The sequence below is a fragment of the Microtus oregoni genome, unplaced genomic scaffold, assembly GCF_018167655.1.
Source record: "Microtus oregoni isolate MIOR12 unplaced genomic scaffold, Mior012 000013F_ref0000133, whole genome shotgun sequence".
In the NCBI taxonomy this organism is placed as follows: Eukaryota; Metazoa; Chordata; class Mammalia; order Rodentia; family Cricetidae; genus Microtus; species Microtus oregoni.
This window is the reverse complement of record NW_024543072.1, coordinates 47,275,762-47,300,228: the sequence shown is the minus strand read 5'-3', so window position 1 is coordinate 47,300,228 and position 24,467 is coordinate 47,275,762. Positions and strand designations below refer to the sequence as shown.

The following is a 24,467-nucleotide window of genomic DNA, read 5'->3' as shown; positions in this document are numbered from 1 at the left end:
TGCTGGCTTCTATGAGCTTACACATCGATGTTAACACACACACACACCATAAAAAATGAGTTTGCCCTCACACAGTGATAGTAAGCAGGGTAAAAGTTTGTTATAGATATGCTGGGGGACATTATTTATTACAGCAGATGACAATATTCAAGGTGTCAACCTACTAGTTTTCTGATGGACGAATCTCGTTTTGCAAGGCCTGCGAGAAATACAGAGTCCTGAATATCTTTTGCTTCTGTCTATAATTTTACAAGTGCTAAATTGTATTCTTTCCCTAGTGGCTATGAGGAATTCCCCACAGCCTGTATCTAATGTATGTGTATCTCATGAATACAATCCTGATCTACTGGACATTTTATCTGTAGATTATCAAAAACGTAGCTCCTCCTTAGCTGTATTGTCAAATTGATATTAACACAGTTAGCCTATACAGAGTCTTGATAATAAATACAAAAAGATGCTACTCAAGTCAGGGGTTATAAGTTTCTATTAAGCACTTGAGAGGCAGAGGCAGGTTGATCTTTGTGAGTTCAAGGCCAGCCTGGTCTCCAAGAGCTAGTTCCAGGACAGGCTCCAAAGTAACAAAGAAACCCTGTCACGAAAAACAAAAACAAACAAAAAGAGCCATCAAGTGACATAACTTCAAAGTAGCTTTAGATCAGACCAGGTGCCTTGCTAATGGGTTTTAAGATAAACTATTCACAGAAAAGTAAAATCTTATTTACAAGAACACATAGCCAGCTGTCTGATTTGTTGAGTCAAGGTAAATAATGCAAAGCAACTTAACTGTGATGCCAGGTCTAGCTGATAACCTAGGATGGTGATTAACTTTCTATATAACTTCCCAACCTTGGTTTTACTGGCCTTTGTTCAGATACCATGGGAAAAGATTCTCTAAAGGGCCAGGGCTACAAAATACAAACTAACTTAATGGCCCTAGGAAAGAGTTACAAGTTTTCCTTTTTTATGGTCAAGTGTTACATGCAGGACAGAAAAATACACTTTAATATTTAAAACACTTTTCATGTCATTGTGCTTTGGAGAGTGCCGCCTGAGTGACCCCGCCCTCTGCCCCTCAGCTCATGGCACAGTGGTTCAGCTCCAACAATCTGCACTCTGACAACACATTGCTCTTTGCAAACAGTCTCCAGTCCAACAAAGTCCAGCCTTTTACAACTACTAACCACAAACTGTTAGTTTAAAATGTTTATACATTTAGAAGTATAGGATATAGCATGCAATTTCCTTATTTCTTTTAGTTTCCTTAGTAGTTTAGCTTTATAAGACTACCTCTATAGACAACAAAAAGATTTCTCCCTTTGCAGCTGTGGGTTACCCATTAGGAAGTTGACTGAGTGAAATGCTTCTTCTTTGCTACGTGACAATTTATCTGGATTTACTGTACTGTGAGCTATTGGAACGACTCTGATTCTTATCATTTACTTAAGAAATAGTATATGACCTCAGATGTAATGCCTAAAAGACTTTGTGGATCTTTATAAGCTGTAAAGAACAAAGAGAAATGGCAGAATTAACATGGGAGAATAAAGAGTGACACCATCAGGAAAGTGTGCTTTTTCCCCTCTAAAAAAAACCTTAGGTAGAAATGCTGACTCTGTGGCTTTCTCTCAGAACCCTGGGTGCAGTCTAGGAGCTGGCGCTCCATAGTCAAAGTTATAGATACCTCATTATCACATATAGATGTGCTTACCGATACTCAGTCTGAGAAACACAATCATAAAGTTCCTGGGCAGTAAATCTGACATTTTTGCTTACCTGAAAAGAACCAAAAAACAGTTATTAAGGAGATATGTTAAACTAAATGAGCGATGAAAGCACAATTAAAATGGGGGATATTCTGAGAGCGGGATAGCAGATCTTCAGTCACCACCTAAATGAAAACTAAGACAGGAATAGGAAGAAGTTTGGTGACTAAAATGTTAATACTGAAGTATGTGTAAACGTTAGTCCTATTATTACAACTCAATCTAGTCCCAGAACTAAAAATAGTAGAAACAAGATGGATCTAAATTAACAGGAATCTTTAAAAAGCACATTACTTTGGCATTCAATTGTACAGAAAAAATACTGTAAGCTGTGTGGAAAGGTCTGATTTAGGAAAAGGTTGGACTCACAGGTAATTCTGCCCATCCCTCTTTTCTTCCCCATCATTCCTTCCTTCCTTCTTTCATTTCATTCATACATTCCTTTTCTTCCTCTCTCCCTACTTCCTTATGGCTCTAGGAATCAAACTCAGAGTTTTATACAAGCTAAGCAAATACTGAACCTAGAACTATACTCTAGCCCATAAATACTTCCTAAAAACCTGTATTTTAAAGTGTTACCCAAAGACATAATTTATAAAACCACAAATATAAGAGTCCATCATTCAAACTCTTGTACACCTGAAACACAAAATGAAGGAATCTTGGTTTTTTTTTTTTTTTAATTTATTTTATCATTAGTGTGTGAACAACTATCAGGGAAAGAGGCCAATGTTGAGAGCCAGTTCTCTCCTTTTGATGTTGGGTTCCAGGAATGAAACTTATATGACCAGGCTTGCACAGCAAGTTGTCCTAAAATATTTATTTCTTAAAACTCCCTATTTCTGATGCAGACAATGTTGTATTTTTTTAAAGATTTTTTTATTAATGATGTATACAGTGTTCTATGTATCCCTGCCCACCAGAAGAGGACACCAGATCTCATTACAGATGGTTGTGAGCCATCAGGTGGTGGCTGGGAATTGAACTCAGAACCTCTGGAAGAACAGTCAGTGCTCTTAACCTCTGAGCCATCTCTCCAGCCTGACAATGTAGTATTTATATACAAGGAAGAACCTTGAAATTTGTATCAGGAAATTTTGTATGTCTTTTTGTTTTTGGTGCTAGAGACTGAACCCAGGGCCTTACTAGCCAAGTACACCCAACGAGATAGACACCTGCCCACAGAATTTCATTTTTAAAGGTGTACCTACGTTGTTCTTAATTCATAATCCTCCATCTTCTTCAACAAACTGCCCACCAGAAGGTGTCACTTCAGTGGGTGGTAAATTCAATAAATAATATAGTACTATTTAAAATTTCAGAAATCTGAAACTAGTGGAGAGAAACTCAATAAAACTATATTCTATTCCATTATTTTCAAAACTATATAAAGAGCTTCAGATGCAGCTCACTGTACAATATCCAGCATTGTAAAAGAAGCTTGAGTTTTACTAGCCAGTCCATATTTTCAGTGGGGAAAAATATCCCTATTCTGATTCACTTAATATTACTTTAAAGGTTCTTATATCATGCAAATGATCAATAAAGATCAGGGTAGTAGTTATTTGAAAAATTCTGTAACTTTCTTCAATGTTTTCTTACGACATTACCCATACTTATGAAGAAATACTTCATTTACTCTAAGTTAAATTCTATAAAATTTTTAAATACAATTATTTTAGAGCGGGGGGTGTGTGGCTTACTGGTCGAATGCTAGCCGACCATGCATAAGGCCTGGGGTTTGATCTCAAATACTGTCAAAATACATGAGAGGGATATAGGTATCTTTAGTTTATAAATATACATACTTTTAAAAGTTAATATAATACTAGTATTTTTCCTAAAATGAGGATGTGTCTATATATTAAATTTCTAGTAATACATATATTTAATATTATACTTAATGACTGATGAAATTAATATATAGTGTATCATAATTTTATGTGATTTATAATTCTTTAACTTTTTGGACATGTATCTACATGTGTGTGGGTGTGCACAAGTGGGTATATGTGTGAAGGCTAGAGGTTAACATTAATTATCTTCCTCAATGGCTCTCCCCTTTATATATTAAGGAAGCATCTCTCACTTGAACCCAGATGGCCAACTTGCTCCCAGGATCCTATCACTGACTCACATGTTGGAATTACAAACGTGCTTCCATGCCAACCTGGTCTTGATATGGGTCCAGTCCTCAAGTTTGCATAACAAGTGCTTCATCCACTGACCCATTTTTCCCAGTTTTTGTATTTAAGATTTACTTATTTTAAATCATGTATACAAATGTTTTGCTTATACACAAGAATGTGCATCATGTGCATGCTTGGTGCCCTCCAGAGGCCAAAAGAAGGTACTGGATTCCCTAGACCTAGAGTCACAGCTATGAGTCACTCACTATATAGGGTCCAAATCTTGGTGCTCTACAAAAGTAACTCTGTCTCTTAACTACCAAGTCATCTCTCTCTCTCTCTCTCTCCAGTCTACTGGGTTTTAGATTTGGGGGTTTTGTTGGTTTATTTGTTTTGGTCTTGATCTATCTGTCTGTTTTGAGATACTCACCATGTAGCCTTGGCTGTCATGGAACTTGCTACATAGACCAGACTCTTCTTAAACTTGGAGATCCTCCTGATTCTGCCTTCTAGGAGCTGGAATTCCAGGCATGAGCTACCATACCCAGCCCTATAATTTTGTTTTAAAAATCATTTTTTTCAAACATACATTTGGAATTAAACCATCATGAGTCTAGTTTTTCCTTTTGTGCATGTTTTGCCCTTGCCCCACATGCCAGGACCAACAAGGTATAAACCCAGACAGACCATCAATGTCAACAGGCTACAGATGTTTGATCATAAGAGAAAGAGAATAATAGTCTGTTTGGTTAGTGGTTGGGAGAGAAAAACATGATATAATAAAAACACACAATAATTCTTAAGTTTCTAAAAGATCTTATTTTAAAAAGTACCTAGAACTACCCTTTAATTTTAAAATCAACCATTCCCATATACTGAGAGATTCAATATAAATAAAGGCAACATGACTCCACATTAAGTTAAGCAACTTATAAAGCACATAGTTAGCTTACTAATAAAAATTAAAGCGCAAGTTCATGAAGTCTATACTCATTAATTTCAACTATTAAGACATTTTTTCTTTACTCATTTGGAGGCATTTTAAATTACTGTTACATTTCTATGTATGAATACATTTATATATATATATATTATGTATCTTTGTATGAGTGTGACAGTCTTATGTAATACATAATATAGATCAGACTCAAACTCTATATGTAGCTGAGGATGACCTTGAACTCTTGATTCTCTTGCTCCTCCCAAATGCTGCACTATGTTACCACTGTGGCTGTAAATGCACAATTTTAAATCCAAAGAACAAATAACTAAATGGTGTCTTGCCCAGCTTCTGACTAGGTTGTTAATGGACAATATGCCATACAAAAAGTTACATGAAGAACTAACCAGGCATGAAAGTAAAAAAATATATTCAAGGAAGTTTGACTCCCTAAAATGTGAAGCCCCAGCATGTGCTGCTCCTTCACTGAGATCATTTATAAATATAACACATAAGCTAGGAGTGGTGTACAGGCCAATAACCCGAGTTCTCAGGAAGGTGAGGTAAAATGACCGGGGTTTAAGAACAGTCTGAACTACATACTAAGTTTCAGGCTGGCCCAAGCTTTAGCACAAGACCCTGTCTCAAAAACAAACAGGGCCTGGAGAGATGACTCAGCAGTTAAGAGCATTTGATGCTGTTCCAGGGGACTCAGGTTCAATTCCCAGCATCCACACGACAGCTCACAACTGCCTGTAACTCCAGTTCCAGGGAATCTGACACCTTCTCACAGACACATAAGCAAACACCAATGCACATAATAAAATAAATTTAAGAAAACAAACAAACAAATGCACAACAAAAGACACCATATACACATAAAATTGAAAGACAGGATAAAAAATAGCAGCAGAGAGCGTTTAACAAACAGGAATTAGGGCTGGAGAGATGGCTCAGCAGTTAAAGCACTGGCTGCTTGTTCAAAGGTTCTAAGTTCAATTCCCAGCAACCACATGGTGGCTCACAACCATCTACAATGCAATCTGATGTCCTCTTCTGGCCTACAGGTATACATGCAGACAGAAACAACACTATATACACAATAAATAAATAAATCTTTAAAAAAACCCAGAAATTAGAAATCAATAGAGCACTGTCCTTGGATCAGCAATGATAAGGAAAACATGGAGGTCAATGTAGAAGACACACTGCAACCTCACTTCAGTTCTTAGTCGAGGGTCTATGCCATTACTGAGTAGAAAACTGAATCATATTTTCCTTGAAGAAATGGCTCCTCTTCTCTGGAGACCATTTTAGATAGGTGAACAGGGTAGGGTGGTACAATATTTATAGTTGTCATAATGGCTGGGATAGCTCCATACACTTAGTACCTAAGGAGCTAGGATATAGAACATCTTGCATTCATCCCACAATGAAGCAATGGCCTGCCCAAGATGTTAAGTTCCCCAATAAGAAAGAATTCTGTGCTGAAACAAGTATATTTCAGGACTCTATTGTAATTTCACTTAGGGAACAAGATAAAAATTGGTTATGTTATTGGTAAGGAATAGATTGGAGAAGAAGATACAGATGAACAAATGCAGCAAGCTACTATAAAACATGAAGACTATAGTTAATAACATCATTAAATTTCGGATTGTTTTGCTAAAAAGGTAGATTTTAATTTTATTGCCCATTAAAGGGGATATTATATAAGAAGGTGGTTCTGTTTATTACTTGAATGTAATAACTACTTGTTTTTTTAAGATAAAAACTTTTAGAGTGTGGGTATGTGCGTCTGTGCACACAAACACCCACAGAGGCCAGAAAAAGGCACTGGATCTCCTGGATTATATAAGCAATATATGCTGTTAAAAGCTGAGCCCCACCTCCATCCCCCTTTGTTTATTTTTGTTTTGTTTTGTTTTTTGAAACAAGATTTCTCACAGCCCAGGCTAACCTGGTACTTACTACGTAGCCCATAGTGATCTCTAAATCATAATAATTTTCCTGCCTTAGCCTCCTGAGTCCTGAGACTATAGGCATGAGCTATCATGTCCTACAAAACATTATCTTGTGTATCTTAAATATATACATTTTTTTTAAACAGGTAGAAAAACAAATGTCATTGGCAAATTTTTATGACACTCTCAAGTTTTAATTTAGGCCAGTCTGTATAAAACAGAAGATCCTGCATCAAAAAAAATTTCATTTAAAGAAAATACCAATAGCAATCTTATTGTACTTATATTCATACAATATAAATATTATGTGAATAATATATAAATTTTTTTTCATACCTCATACTTGACTAGGAAGTTATAGAGAGTCTCAACATCTTGAAAATTACTATTAGGAGCTAAAATTCTAAAAAAAAAAAAACAAAAAAAGATACATTAACAAAAGAACCATGGAAATTAATTTTTAAAAACCTTTTATTTTATCCTTCAAACTTACACATATCCATGATTATTATGTTTATTCAAGCCATTAACTTAATTCAACTAAGATTAATTCATTAAAATATTTCAGCTACTTTAATATCTACACATTAGCTATCACAAACATTCTTCTTTTAGTCTGCTGAGACAGTTTCATATAGACCAGATTGTCCTCAAACTAGAAATATAGCCAAGGCTGGCCCTGAAAACCTAATTGCCCTGCCTCCACCTCTCAAATACTGAATTATAGGGCTGTGCCACTGGACCTACCTGCCATAAACATTCTTACATGTGAAATTATTTTTTTTAAAATATTTATTTATTATGTATACAATGTTCTGTTTGTGTGTATGCCTGCAGGCCAGAAGAGGACACCAGACCTCCTTACAGATGGTTGTGAGCCACCATGTGGTTGCTGGGAATTGAACTCAGGACCTTTGGAAGAGCAGGCAATGCTCTTAACTGCTGAGCCATCTCTCCAGCCCCCTTACATGTGAAATTATAATTCACATATTACATTATAACAACGCATAGTTCTCAAAAGGTAGACAGAAATGTAAATTTATACCCTATCTTTTAACTGCAGATTTCTTTCTATAATGTTTAGCCAGTTCAAACAGACAACAAATAAAACTAACAGACACCTAAAAAGACTGTAGCCAAATTCAAATAACACTGAGCTATCTATCAGCACAGCACTCTATGAAAACCAGTAATTAATTAGGCGAGTACTGATGGAAGTAACACAGAACAAATGATAGAAATCTTGAATAAAGGACTGGAGAGATGGCTCAGCGGTTAAGAGCACTGTCTGCTCTTCCAAAGGTCCTGAGTTCAATTCCCAGCAACCACATGGTGGCTCACAACCACCTGTAATAGGGTCTGGTGCGCTCTTCTGGCCTGCAGGCATACAAGCAGACAGAATACTGTATAAATAATAAATAAATAAATATTTAAAAAAATCTTGAATAAAAAAGAGGGCAATTATTTTCCACCCTCTAATAGTTAGGTATTCTTTTTGTATATAAAACTTATTTGTTTGTTTGTTTGATGGCTATGGGTCTTTTGTTTGCATGTATGTCTGTGCATTGAATGTCTGCCTGGGGTCAATGAGGCCAAAAGAGGACACTAGATCCCCTGGGACTGGAATTACAGACAGTTGTGATCCTCCATGTGAGTGCTGGGAACTGAACCCAGTACTCTGGAAGAAGAGTACTGTTCCATAACCACTGAGCCACTGCTCCAGACCCTTACATGATTTTAATGTTTATAACATCAGTATGTAGAAAATTAACATGGAAGGTTATCTCCTGTTTAAGACGAGTATTGGCTTCACATTGAGTTCCAGATACCCTTGGCTATTGACCCTTGCCTCAAACAAATACATAAATATAATAGAAAAACCTTTATTATTTATTTATCTATCTATCTATCATAGGTTTGGAAAAGCTTCTTCAGACAGGGTTTCACGTTATAGAATATTAAAGATAGGTCACATTTGTTTCTGCTGTGGAATATTTGTTTTGCATTGTATTGCATTCTTTTCTGTTGCATTTGTTTAACACTGTGAGGCTGTGTTACTCTGTCTGTCTGAACATTAGATTGGTCTAATAAAGAGCTGAATGGCCAATAGTGAGGCAGGAGAAAGAATAGGTGGGGCTGGCAGGCAGAAAGAATTAATAGGAGGAGAAATCCGGGAAAAGGAGATAAGGGAATAAGAGAAGGAGGAGAGGACACCAAGGGCCAGCCACCCAGCCACACAGTCAAGACACATACTAAGAAGGAAAGAAAAGATATACAGAAATAGAGAAAGATAAAAGCCCACAGGGCAAAGGACAGACAGTATAGTGTAAGTTAAGAAAAGCTGGCTGGAAACAAGCCAAGATAAGGCTGGACAATTATAGGTAAGAAAAAGCCTCTTTGTATGATTATTTGGGAGCTGGGTGTGGGGCCCCCAAAGAAAAGAGTCAAAGAGAAAAAAAAAACAACAACAACAACAAAAAAAAAAAACCAACTAGTTTCATGTAGCTCAGGCTGGCTTGAACTATGTAACTGAGGTTATCCTTTAATTTCATCACCATATATGGATCATATTAAGAATATCCTTAATAGATCTAGGATACAGAAAAAACTATGAAAGTTATAACAGTAGCATGACTACCACAAACACCTTCATCTAGTTTAAGCCAAAAAATAAATGAATGGTACTGTAACGAATAAGAAATCAAGTCATTTTAACTCTTAAATTCCAAAGGACTTTTAACCACCACAATAACCCTAGGCCAATCATAATACCACAGCAAAGTGAAGTGATCTCAAATTTTCGGCTATATTTTTGTAGATTATTTGTCTTTATTATACTTAGGAAAGCTTCTAAAGCTATTTCATAGGACACAGTCAAAATCTGAAATGTACTCTGCTGTCTTTTTTTTTTTTTAAGATTTATTATTTATTATGTATACAGGCTCTGCCTACAGGCCAGAAGAGGGCACCATATCAAGTTACAGATGGTTGTGAGACACCACATGGTTGCTGGGAATTGAACTCAGGACCTCTAGAAGAGCAGTCAAATGCTCTTAACCTCTGAGCCATCTCTCCAGCCCTACTCTGCTGTCTTAAAAGGGGGACAACCCATTATATCTTTGTTTTTAAAGATTTATTTATTATGTATACAACATTCTGCCTCCATGTATGCCCGCACGCCAGGAAGGCGCCAGATCTCATTACAGATGGTTGTGAGCCACCATGTGTTGCTGGGGGACTTGAACTCAGGACCTCTGGAAGAACAGTCAGTGCTCTTAGCCACTGTGCCATCTCTCCAGCCCCCATTGTATCTTTAAAATGTCCAAAAATTTTAATAATTCCAGTTTCAATGGAAAAAGTTTTCTCCTAGCAAGTAATTTTAAAATACAACCTCATGTCAGGCTATGGGGGCACACAACTTTAATCCCAGAACTTGGGAGGCAGAGGCAGGCAGATCTCTGAGTTCAAGGCCAGCCTGGTCCACATAGTGAGTTTCAAGACAGCCAGGACTACATAGAGAAACACTGTCTTGAAAAACCAAAAAATAAGATAAAATAAAATAACAACCTCCTAACCAAAGAGATAAACCATAAATAATCACACACACACACACACACACACACACAATGCATATATATGTGCATACACACACATCAGGGAGGGAAGGGATCCATAAGCAATTTGCTATATATAAAAAGACAAATGTAGTATCACTATGTACAGTCACACTATGTGCTTATTATATAAGAGCTTCTCAATCCTAGGTATAACTTTGTACCCACAAAGCAATCAACCTCTCTTCTCCCTCCCTCCTACTCTCCTCAGTCTCAGGTAATTATGATTAGATTCACAAAGTCTATGCATTCAACTGTATATTTCAAAATATCCGAAGGAAGAATTTTGAATGTCTTTATCATAAAGAAATGATAAGTGTTTGCGAAGATAGCTAATTTTTTGTTGCTGTTGTTTTTTCAAGACAGAGTTTTTCTGTGTAACAGTTCTGGCTATCCCAGGATGGCCTTAAACTTACAGAGATCTCTGCCTGCCTCTGACTCCCAAGTGCTCGGATCAAAGGTGTGTACCACCATCACCAGTCAAAGGAGGTAGCTATTTTAAAAACCTGATCTGAGTATCACACAATGTGTACAAATATTGAAACATCACATGGACACCCCTAAAAAATAATCTTCTATATTCCCGTTTATCAGTTAAAATGCAAAAATGTCTCTCCTTCTACAATATGGGTCTCTGGGATCTACAATATGATTTCTAGGTGGTGAGATTTGGTGAATAGGTAAATGGATAAAGAAAATGTTGTATATTTACACAATGGCATATCACTTAGTTATTTAAGAAAAATAAAAGAAAAATATGAAATTTTCAGGTAAATAGTTGGAGCTAGAAAAAAAATTATCCTGAGTAAAGTAATCCATATCTACAAAGACAAATATAGTATGTATTCTCCTATATGTGAATATTAGCTTTTAAGTAGTTGATAGAAATGCTATAGTCCATATTACCACAGATGTTAGGTGTAGAGTAAAGGACTGAAGGTAGGATCTTCCCAGTAAGAGGAAATAGAATACACAGTCATGGAGAGACAGGGAGGGAAGACAGGGAGAAACAGGTAACACTAACGGCCATTTGAGGGCCTACTATGGTAGGAGATTCTTAAAATACATACATATATGAAATAAATTTAAATAAACCACCAAATAGTAGGGGAGACAAAGCCCCAACTGACTTCTCTAACTACTAAATGAAATCTCCAGTACCAGGTAAGGGTTTCATCTAATTGAGCTGTTGAAAGGGGACTCACGGAAATCCTCAAATAATTCAAGTAGCTGTTGCTTTCCACAAACTGATGGTAAAGCCTGATTACTGAAGACAACACCTACATATCTCACTGAACACAGAGATGTGGAACTGGCACCTAACTAGAGCTTCATTCCATCTGAACACTAACTGATCGGAACTAAGGCCCAATCAATGACATCGCTCAGGTGGCCAAGACTCTGAGACCAGAGAGGCCATGGACCTAGAGGGAAAGCCAAACACTACTGTTCTGCTAAAGGAATGTGGCAATATAATGACCCTTAACAACATCCTGCTTTACCCACACATCAGGTCTTGCTCAGTCATCATCAGTGAAGCTTCCTCCTGCAGTAGATGGGAACTAATACAGAGATCTACAACTGGACAATGGGTAGAGACTGAGAGAGATGTCTTCACCAAACCTTGGGGCTCAGGGAACTATGTGGAAGAGGTAGTGTCTTCCATCCCCACTGACTCTGACACACCTAGAAGAAGGTCAAACCTCTATGAGTAAATATCTAACTCAAAATAAGAAAGCTCATTACTAAAAGACAAGCATTTTGTTCAAAACAATTAGTTTAAATGCTGAGGAATCACTTCTAAAACTCCAAGTTGAAGTTTTAAAGGTTACTTACAAAACATTTGTTTCAACAACTGGCAACTACAAGTAGGCTAAGGTGTTGTCATTGAGTGAACTGATCCTCCTTTTAAAAGACAGGGCCAAGCCGGGCGGTGGTGGCGCACGCCTTTAATCCCAGCACTCGGGAGGCAGAGGCAGGCGGATCTCTGTGAGTTCGAGACCAGCCTGGTCTACAAGAGCTAGTTCCAGGACAGGCTCCAAAACCACAGAGAAACCCTGTCTCGAAAAAACAAAACAAACAAACAAACAAACAAACAAAAAAAGACAGGGCCATGCTATATAGACTAGTCTGACTTCAAACTTGAGCTCTTCCTGTCTCCGTGCTCTGAATGCTGAGATTATGGCTATAAGCCACCACACTCCGTGAGGAATGAAGGATGAGCTTTTATAAATAACCTTGAATAATCTCAAGAGCTCAGCTATCCAAACATAGTAGTATGTCAAAAAGTCATGTTCATAAAATAAAATTTTAAATTCAAAAGTGTTTAAAGCACCAGTGGATCTGAAAAGATGCTGTGATTATAGTTCTTTTTTAAGAATCATACATTGGAGGAACTGTCTGTGGGTGGACATGGTCTGTTCAAACGTCAAAATGGAATAGGACATATGCAAGGCCTTGGGTTTGATCCCAGTACAGGGAGAAAAAACGGGCAAGAAACTCACAGCCAATTAATTTTTAGAGATTTCATAAAATCACACATCAAGAAATACATTAAATCCCAGATCTTAGGTTGGCAATTATTTTAGAAAACAGTTCCAGCCGGGCGGTGGTGGCGCACGCCTCTAATCCCAGCACTCGGGAGGCAGAGGCAGGCGGATCTCTTGGAGTTCGAGGCCATCCTGGTCTACAAGAGCTAGTTCTGGGACGGGCACCAAAACTACAGAGAAACTCTGTCTCGAAAAAAACCAAAAAAAAAAAAAAAAAAAAAAGAAAACAGTTCCAAGGGCTCAGTGGCATAGAACACCTTCTGTACAAACATGCAAAGATGAATTTGAAGCCCTAGCACCACAGAAATAGTGCTCCTAAAACCTCAGTTCCGTTAGTAGATACAAGGGTCAACTGGAGCTGTCTACTAGTCTAACCTCAGAAGTCTCTCTATCTTAAGGGAATAAGGCAGAGAGACAGAACAGGACATACATGCCTCTGACCTCCACAAACATGTAAATGTGGAGAGACCTGCACAAATGTGCAAATACACCACACACACACACACACACACACACACACACACACACACACACACAGAGGAGAGAGAGAGAGCGCGCTCTCTTATAAGGTATTTCAAACCAAAACCACAAGATGTGTTTTTAAACAACTAATAAAAATCATCTTTTCTTAAAACCAAGCACAGATTTAATTTTTAAAATGGCAATTTATGATTAGGTCTACACAGTCAAACACACACATGTTAGTCGTATTTATTCCTCTATCTAAATACAACTAAACAAAACAAGAAAAACAAAGTCATCTAAACTTAAGCCTTAGGCTGGGAAAATGGTTCAGCGGGTAAAGTGCTTACTGCAGAAGCAAATACTAGGATCTGAGTTCAGACATGACTATGCACACCTGTCACCTCAGTGCTAGAGTAGAAACAAGATTCTGGGGCTCACTGGCCAGTCAGTCTAGTCAAAATGGCAATCGCCAGGTTCAATGAAAGACCCTGTCTCAAAAAATAAGATGAAGAAAGATTTGAGGAAAGTACCTCAACATCAATCACACACACAAACACACACAGGACAAAAAAGGAGAGAGAATATGTGCTTCAAAATGCACCAAGTTTTCTCACAGAAGACTAACTTGTTTCTCCCATTTTCCTCTCCTACAAAGGATACAGAATATAGGAAACTAAGAAAGGTAAATCTAAAAGCCAATCATCTGCTAGGTGTAATGGTGCACACCTTCAATTCCAGGACTCAAGAAGCAGGGGCAGGCAGATTTTTGTGAGTTTGCAGCCAGCCTGGTTCAGACCGGACCAGTCAAGGCTATGTAGTGAGACCCTATCTCAAAAACAGCCAATAGTTTCTAACTTGCTAGACGACTCCTAGCAAGTCTAAATTAAGCTGATAAATGTAAGATTTATAAACTTTAGATTTAATACAATGCTTACCTTTGAATTCCTTCAAGAATATCCTTTACAGCTGCCATTAACTTTTGAAGATATATAAATGCTTCTTCAAATGATGCTATTTTTGAAGTGGTCAGAGTTGAACTTGAGTCCAGTGTCTGAAACACATCTGTGCTAAAAAAAACAGAAAGAAAAAAAGTATGTGCTCATTTAGTACTTATAAGTGTTTTCATTGATGACACATAAAAAATAATATGAGTAATCTTTTGCAATGCTCATCTATTTAAGTAGGAAATCAAAGACAGTGACATGAGAGAGGTCTGGGCTAACATCCACACAAGGGATCTTGGTCACACACCACACAGACCTAATTTAAAGGGAACTTCACTCTAAAAGAGCACAGAGATGGAGGGGAAGTAATACTACTAATAGACATACAAGTCTGTACTCCAGAACATAAACATGAAGAATTAGGTATCAGATTAAATAAAAAACTGGATGTTTATCCTTGTAATTCTACTTCCAAAAACTTATTGTGAATTAAGAATTAGAAAAAATAATTAGTGAAACCTTTAATATTTACTTAATAAAATACTAAAGTATTTTTAAATGTTTATGCTATATATATGGGTCAAAACTAAAAATAAGATGACGTATTGTAGTACACAACTTTAATCCTAGCAGTTAGAAAGCAGAAGCAGGCAGATCTAAGTTCAGAGCTAACCTAGTCTACACAGTGAGTTCCAGGCCAGCCAGGGCTACATAGTGAAACCCTGTCTCTAAATACATAAATAAATATTGACTTAGGTAACAGCAACTATATTAAAAATCAAAACGCATTGTATTGTATCTGAATGGTGTCCTCCCCAAATTTACATTCATCTAGAGCAATGCCTTCTTAACCTATGAGTTATGACCCTTTGAGGTCAAATGACCCTTGCACAGAGTCACCTAAGACCACCTGCAATATCAAATATCTACGTTATGATTCATAACAGTAGCTAAATTACAACTATGAAGTAGCGATGAAAATAATTTCATAGTTAAGAGGTCACCTCAACATGAGAAACTTATTAAAAGGCTGCAGTGTTAGGAAGGTGGAGAACCACTGTGTTAGAGCTTCAGTATGGACCTCACTTGAAACAGGTCTTTGGCAAATGTAAATGGTTCAGCTAAATAAGGACTGGATTAGAGTAGGCCACACTCTCTCCATGAAGACAAAAGCAGAGACTGGAGGGACGCAATTACTAGGCAAGGACTGAGGAAGACAAAGACAGAGCAGATTCTTACTTAGAGTTCCCGCCAGTCTTTTGTTTTTCCACTTAAAGGCCTTCTTAACAACGACTAAATAAATTTCTGCTACTTTAAGATACACAGTTTGTGGTGAATCATTATAGTTTCCCAACAGAAACATTTTAAACCAGGCTTATGTATGAAAGCTGCAATCTACTTTCAGACTCATTAGATTCAACATTATGAAATAAGCTATTCAACCGGTTAATCAGTTCATAGAAAATTAGGAACTATCAAAATCAGTTTTTTTATTGGTTTTGCCTGCCTAGTATTATTAATGAAGCCACTGAGAATAGTAATAACAAAGGTAAAAGGAATCGTAACTATAAATCTTTCTGCAAACCAAAAATATACATTTAAACAATTACCTCAAAAACTTGAATGACAAACTGCAGGAAACCTTTTTGTTTTCCAGACAGGATCTTATGTAGCCCAGGCTGGCCTCCAAGTCACAGCCATTCTGTCCCACCCTCCTGAACAGTAGGATTACTGTATCACCATGCCCAAATAAAAGATTATTGTTCGACATGAATCAGCAATACAAAACACTCATCCAATTTCCTCGTAAATAGACAATAAAAACCTGACCTGATATGATGCAAGTTCAACACTGATTAGTAAGGCACAAAAATGATGGCATTTATAGTTGTATCTAGAACTTGTCTGTTCCTTTTCCTATTGCTATAATAAAACACTGTGACAAAATCAACTGAAGGGAAAGGTTTCCTTCAGTTAACCGTGAGTATGAATGGAGTCATAGGAGCTTGAGAAACTGGTCACATTGCATTGACGGTAAAGAAGCAGAGAGCAAGAGATAAATCTACACTGCTTACTTCCTCTGCTTCAGACATCCAGGACCCAGCCAGAGAATAGTGCTGCCTACAGTCGGTGGGCCTTTCTACCTTAATTAAGAAATCAAGATAGCCTTCAACAGGCACAACCAAAGGCCCATCTTCCAGATGTTTCTAGATTCTGTGAAGTTGATAACACTAACCATAAGTGTATTCTAGTAACTTATATGAGTAATTAAGAATAGACTTACCAGACCCCCAAATGAGCATTTATTTGTGAAAGAATTATGTTCAATAAATTCTTTTGCAATTCTGGTATACAATTAGGTTTGTTTAAAAAAAAAAAAAAACTAGGGGCTGGAGAGATGGCTCAGTGGTTAAGAGCATTGCCTGCTCTTCCAAAGGTCCTGAGTTCAATTCCCAGCAACCACATGGTGGCTCACAACCATCTGTAAAGAGGTCTGGTACCCTCTTCTGGCCTGCAGACATATATACAGACAGAACATTGTATACATAATAAATAAATATTAAAAAAACTAGGCTAAATAAATATGTATTGTTAAGACAATATAAACATCATAACTTACTGAAATGCTAATATATACACAGTCTGTTATTCAGAAATAGCATGGAGCTCTCTTAACATGTGGTACAAATGCATGAATATTATAGATCAACTCCTATGTTTTCAAGTATCTTTTTTGACAGGGTTTCTCTGTAGCCTTGGAACCTGTCCTGGAGCTAGCTCTTGTAGACCAGGCTGGCCTCAAACTCTGCCTCTGCCCTCCAAATGCTGGGATTAAAGTCATGCACCACCACCCAACTCAAATATTTTTTATAGCAGCCATTCCTGCCTCCTATAAAAGGTAATTTTCTGTAAACAAGAACATTTGATTAGCCAAAGCACCAAAAATATGTTGAGTAGAAAAAGAAACTGATTCATAAAAAATTACAAATTTTTGTAGTTTTTAATTCACAAGCCAGATGTAGCTATCTTTTTCATATGATGGGTTAGAAAGACAAATATCAGGCCATAAATTTGTTGAAAAATGTTTAATTATAGCCAAGGAATAAAAAAGGAGCCTAAGAACAAAGCAGACAAATGGGAGGGTAGAAAAAAGGGGAGATAGGTGAGAATGAGGCACAGGGAATATGCAATATAATATACCTGTGGCAGTGTGGCGCACGCCTTTAATCCCAGCACTCGGGAGCAGAGGCAGGCAGATCTCTGGGAGTTCGAGGGCAGCCTGGTTTACAGCAAGTTCCAGGTCAGTCAGGGCTACACAGAGAAACCCTGTCTCAAAACCCAATAAAATAAAATCAGAGGTTTTAAGTGATATAAGCTATCCTAACAGCACCTGTCTGCAAAACTATTCAAGGGGAATGCAGCCCAGGTTCAGAACACCCGTCTAAAACACAAGTGGTCCCAAACAATGGTAGGAAAAAGGGGACAGCAAAATGGCTTCAACAAGTACAATCTACTTGCTGTTAACCCTGATGCCCTGGGCTTGATTCCTGGAACTCACACAGCAGAGGGAAAGAACCCATTTCTGCAAGCTATCCTCTGACCTCCACACTATGACACTACTACACACACATACACAAATATAAAATAAAAATTTTATATTTTTTAAATGATCTCTGTACCTCATTTCATTAATTCTAAAGTGTTTTATGTTTATATACTAAAGTAATAGTATTTTCCTTTTAAACAATAGTATTTATACACCTTTAAACTTTTTTTTTTAATTTATTTATTTATTATGTATATAACATTCTGCCTTGATGTATGCCCACACGCCAGAAGAGGGCACCAGATCTCATTACAGATGGTTGTGAGCCACCATGTGGTTGCTGGGAATTGAACTCAGGACCTCTGGAAGAGCAGCCAGTGCTCTTAACCTCTGAGCCATCTCTCCAGCCCACACCTTTAAACTCTTATATGAATTTTCTTTAATAGAAGGAACTTTTCTCAAATTATTTCCAATTTAATTACAGACTTGCAATCTGCTAAGCTGCTGAATCAATCTAAGTGACTCACAGGTTGTAACCTATGCAAGCAATGTTCCTCATCATGATTACAATAGAATCACCTAGGAAGATTTTTTTTTTGGTAATTATTAATTTTTATTTTGTGTGCCTTGATGTTTTGCCTGCATGTATGTCTGTGTGAAGGTGTAAGATCTTGGAGTTACAGATAGTTGTGAGCTGCCATGTGGGTGCTGGGAATTGAAACCAGGTCCTTTAGTGCTCTTAACCACTGAGCTATCTTCTCAGCCCCGAGAGATTTTTTTAAATGCATTCTCAGGCTCAACTCTTCCCCTACTGAATCCAAATTTCTGGGAATAGTGTTTAAATATAGAAACAAAATTTTTTTCAGGTAATCCTAATGTTTACACTGATTTAAACATAAATATTTCTAATGCACCAACAGGACCAAAAGCCCATAGTACAATAAAATCAAAGCCCAAACACTAACTACAGTAGAAATTGTAATAACGGAAACCCTACAAAAGCAAACTTGTAATGATAAAGTGGAGGATGTCTTGGGAATGTAGTACCTGTTCTGATATATTGAAGTCCAAACATTCTCCAGGATAGACCATATCTCTTGATGCCTCGTGAACTGGGGAAGAGGAGAATCCGAGGAAACAGTGACGTCTTGGTTATGAAGCTTCACCAAAGAAGTGTCCTTCTGCTTTTTATTCACTGTGCTTTCTGAAGAATCTGGCTTCAGTTTCGTCTTGACCTATGACATAAGAATTACATAAAATGCGGACCAGTCCTTCACTAGCAACTGAGAAAACAGTCACTAGCTTACTGGACATTCTGGTTACTCTTTCATATGTACAGAATATTCCTAGAAAAGCACAAGACTTATAAAAAATATTATTCTTTCATGCTTAAATCAAATAATATATCAGTTTATTTACTACAGAGATCTTTCTTACCTAACATTCAAATGTCAATATATTGTATGGAGAGACAAAGGGCAAACTAGATTGATTAAATGGGCAAAGGATAGGGGGATAAATAAGGAAATCAGGAAAGGGACTATTAAAGGCCATTTGAAAAAACATTTGGAAATCTACTACTGTATAAGTGTCTTTTTTTTTTTAAATATTTATTTATTTATTATGTATACAATATTCTGTCTGCATGTATGTCTGCAGGCCAGAAGAGGGCATCAGACCTCATTCCAGATGGTTGTGAGCCACCATGTGGTTGCTGGGAATTGAACTCAGGACCTTTGGAAGAGCAGGCAATGCTCTTAACCTCTGAGCCATCTCTCCAGCCCCTATAAGTGTCTTAAAATGTATATATATATATGAAAGGAATCTAAATGGAGTCACTGAATAATGGGGGACACAATAGCTCCACTAGACATCTTATGCCACCAAGCAAAACCTCCAATGGCAGAAATGGGTTACATCCTGTTGAACTGTTGGTCAAAGCAGCCCCATGGAAACCCCAAACATCATAGATGACTGCCAAGGCTATTGATTACTCTCTGCAATCTGACAGTGCAGTAAGACCATATTGCTGAAGACATCATTTACACATGCCATGTAACATAAAGAAGTTGAGCTGATGCCTAACTACAGCCTTCACTACAACTGACTGTTCATGGTACTGGAAGATACACTACACGCTACCAGAGGAGAATATTTCCCAGCAACAAACCCCATGGCCTACAAAGTTAACCAACCTACAAGATATACGTGTGCAACAGTAAGACAAGTGTTATAGGAATACCCAACCACTTTCTGATTGGAATTAAGGCCACTCCATAAGATGAAATCTATATCTGATGCTACTAAGTGGTCAAGAACCTGAGACTAGATAGACTGTGCACCTAGGGAAAACCTAATACTATTATTTACAAAAGGAACATAGCGATAAAATAATGTCTAATGACATACTGCTATACACATAGTTCAGTGTCTTGCTCAACCTTCATCAGAGAAGCTTCTTCTTGAAGTAGATGGGAACTAACAAAGAGACCCACAACTGGACAATGTGCAGAGATTGAGAGACTTACTCAGTCCTAAATGGAATGTCATCAAGGCTCAGGAGTCTATGTGGAAGAAGAGATGAAAAGACTGTAGGAGCCAGAGGTGACAGAGGACACCAAGGAAACAATGTCTTCTAGACACAACAGTACTGAAGCACGTATGAATTCAGAGACTGTAGCAACACACACAGGGCCTGCACGGGTTCAAACCACATGGGGTCCCAGCACTGAGAGGGTCAAATGGACATAGGCTCTCGTGTCTGACCAAAAAGTTATTTGCAATTGATACCTGCTTGCAAAGGCAAAATTAGTTTTCTCCACTGGGTTTATTAGCCATATTTTAAGGCTGCCCAGGAGTAGCTGACCAACATAAAACGAAAAATCACTATTTCCCTAGGACTAAGTTTCCACATTAATAAAAGAATGATTTCCAAAGTTAGCTTAATACTATTTCTATGCTTTAAACTGTTGTGGTTTTTTTTTGTTTGTTTCTTTTTTATATTAGCTTACTCAGTCCTTGTGACTACATAGTACTATGACACAGAACTGAAACCCTATGAAACAGAAACAATTCAGACTTTGAAGTGAAGGAAACAGAAATACAAAGATTAAAAACATCATGCAAGATAACTCAAATGGTAAGAAGCAAAAGAGATTTGACTCTCAGCAATCTAGAAAGCTATGATCCTACACCAAATGCAGAGGTATTACCATGCTGGGGCAGAAAGCAAAAAGAGATGATCTTCTCATTTTCCCTGTTTGTAGTAAATTATGAACTTACTATATATAAATAATGGCCCTATATATTTTTTCCTGAAATTAATTTTTGTGGCAATACTGGGCTGGAACTCAGAGCTACACCTCCACCCAGATAACTGCGTTAATATCCATAAATGTTTAAAACTGAGTATTTGCCTATTTCTCCTTTGCTCTGGCCCTTAAATCTGAGTATACACAATCATGCAAGTAAATTTTTTTAAAAAAAATAAACATTTATATAGCACTTACTATTGGCCAGGCACTAATTTCTTCAGTTAATAGTTCATTCTTATGGCAATTCTAAGTCATGAATTATTATTGTACTCATAATACAAAAAAGGGGGTAATGATTAAAAAGAATTTAAAGAACTAGAGGAAAAAAAAATCCTGAAACAACAACAAAAAAAATCCACAGGTCAGAGTCCTGAGCAAGTAAAACCTAAAACTAATCAACAAAATTGATTTGAATTATTCTAGCATAGTGATTGATCAAAATTTTGGGGTATCTGGGAAGTAACAAAACAAGGATGTCTTTTCCTACTTCCACCCCTCTTACACACATAGCTGAAAATGGTACTAGTTAACTGTTTCATCCTAGTTTCTCAGAAGCTTTCCAGAAGCAAATAGAAGATGAGTAATTCTTTTCTTGGTTTTCAATACTTGATAACTAAGATTAGGTGTACTTCTCAAGTTATTATATTAAGAAACCTTATTTTGGAAATAATGTATTTATTGTTCAGGTTAGAAACATAGATAGATATTTGAGACATGAATCAAATTTAATGAATTATCCACACAATGTCTAGCAAAATATATTCTAGGGTTCAGAATGTATCTCAGCTGATGGAGAGCTTTGCCTAATATGCATGACACTGTTGATTAGCTCCCCAAGCACTACATAAACAGAGCATTATAGTACACATCTACAATCCCAGTACTCAGGAGATAAAGGCAAGAGTACCAAAAAATTAAGGTTATCCTTGGCTACATTGCAAATCTGAGGCTAGCCTGAGCTACATGAGACCCTGTCTCAAAAAAAAAATCTCAAAATTTATTTTGTTATTGTTTAAATTATCTTATGTGTATCAGTGTTTTGTCTGCATTCATGTATGTGTACTGTGTGCATGCCTGATGCCAGAAGAGGTCAGAAGATGGTATCAGAACCTTTGAAAGTAGAGTTAAGGATAGTTGTAAACCACCACGTAAATGCAGAGAACTGAACCTGAATATTCTCTAAGAGCATTAAGGACTCTTAACTGCTAAGCCATCTCTCTAGCCCCTCTTTTTTGTGTGTGCACAGCTTTCTCTTGTCCATAAATGAAATAATATAAAATTCAACAACAAGAAAATAAAATCCCAAGTTTATAGTGATATATACCCATAATGTCAATACTACAGAGTACTAAAAAAAAAAATCATGCATTTGAAGCTCGGTGAATTATATAGACAAATTCTATCTTGAAAAACAAATAATTCAACTATTCTGATATACCTTCCATAGAAAATGGATGTTCCATACTCTGTAATAACACTGTCTATACTTCAATGTACTTAGTATTTACTCAATGCCTTTAGAATGCTAGGGTAAGTCACGGTAATATATCCTTTTATTGTTGGCCACTAAATCCACATTTGAAATATATGATTAACTACTCTAAATATTACTCATAGGTATCTTACCTCTGCAAGTACTTGAAGTAGTTTGTTTACTTGCGCAAAGGTCTGTGGAAGAATGCCATCATAATTTGACCTTGTACTGAAGGCATGTAACAAACTTTTAGAATCCTGAAGCAGGAATTTTACTGTTTTAAAATCCACTGCATTATTAGCTGGTAAGAAAAAAATTAAGAAAAAAATTTGAGAGAATAAGCATACAACATTTGCAACACTAAGTATTAATTTTGCAATTTAAAGAGAGTAGACATTTACACATACATGTCACAACTAGCATGTCTCTCTGGTACAGAAAGCAACAACTGAACACATTTATTTATAGACAAAGTGTTCATGTTGAATCTGATATTGTTTTCGGATTCTAGGAGTTCCTTGAATACAGCCAACTTCAAAGGATAGGAAAAGTGAGATATTACATTCTTCAGTAAAAGGAATTAATCACCAGACAAAAAGCCCAAGCATGGTGTGTTCAAAGTTGAAGCTGTCTCACATCCAGATGACTATCATAAAGGAAGAGTCATATAAGGGACAAGCATATAAGTCAGATGTGACTCCTACCATGATTGCACAGCTATCATGTAATAACTTACCTGAAATTCTATCACATGAAAAGTAAAACAAGATTTATTGAAAATAATGTGTTATCTCTCTGCATACAACAAAAGTTCAGCTAATAAAGAATTTGGACAACAATAAGAAAAAAAAAGCTGTAATTTTCCTCCTGTAAGTTAAATTAAGATAATCTACCATAACTTTCTCTCAAGAGGCTAAGAATATTTCCACTAATTCCGAAGTTATTGGTAACAATCATTTCAAAGTTTTAAAAAGTTAGGAAGAAGACAGGCATAGTGGTAAATGCCTGTAATTCCAGTGCACAAGAGCAAGAAGCGGGGAAATCGCTATATTGAGAGTCTGTCTCATACAAACATGATGGAAGAAGGTCATTGGTTAAATAAAAAGAAACTGCTTGGCCCTCATTGGTTAGAAGATAGGTGGGAGGAGTAAACAGAACAGAACGCTGGGAGGAAGAGGAAGTGAGCTCAGACTCCACAGCTCTCCTCTTGGGAGCAGACGCCTCAGAGAGATGCCATGCTCCCAGCTCCCAGGCAGACGCATGCAATGAAGCTCCGACCCAGGATGGACATAGGCTAGAATCTTCCCGGTAAGCGCACCTAGGGGCGCTACACAGATGATTAGAAATGGGCTAAATTAATATGTGAGAATTAGCCTAGAAGAGGCTAGATAGAAATGGGCCAAGCAGTGATTAAATGAATACAGTTTGTGTGTTGTTATTTCGGGCATAAGCTAGCCAGGCAGCCGGGGTGCTGGGGACGCAGCCCTGCCGCCCATATTACTACACAAACAAACAAAAAAAAAATTTTTGAAAATGAAATAAAAAAAATGAGAGAAAAGACAAATCTTTCTGTCATTAAAATATAATGCTAAGTAGTTGCTTCCAAAGGCAGAAATCATCACGCTGCAATATTTGCTTTGCTTCTATTTTAATGTTCATGGTTTCAGAGGCTCTGTACACACACACACACACACGTGTGTGTGTGTGACCGTGTGTACATGTTCATGCACAAGGAAGCAGAGTAAAACCTCAGGCATTCCT

General features: G+C 37.1%; 1 protein-coding gene across 6 annotated transcripts in view; it reads right to left on the bottom strand.

The window, feature by feature from the left end:
- Swt1 (SWT1 RNA endoribonuclease homolog) overlaps positions 1-24,467 on the bottom strand; it is a 77,515-nt gene that overhangs the window by 6,569 nt on the left and 46,479 nt on the right. For 5 of the 6 annotated variants that reach the window (XM_041662961.1, XM_041662959.1, XM_041662962.1 and 2 more), the window contains 5 exons: positions 22,859-23,007; positions 18,966-19,153; positions 14,363-14,494; positions 7,136-7,202; positions 1,712-1,776 (listed from right to left, as the gene is read on the bottom strand). In XM_041662961.1, coding sequence (XP_041518895.1) covers positions 1,712-1,776; positions 7,136-7,202; positions 14,363-14,494; positions 18,966-19,153; positions 22,859-23,007 — 601 coding nt within the window. Of the gene's footprint in view, positions 1-1,711; positions 1,777-7,132; positions 7,203-14,362; positions 14,495-18,965; positions 19,154-22,858; positions 23,008-24,467 lie in introns of those variants that run through there. The other variant, XR_005975470.1, reaches the window with a different exon arrangement.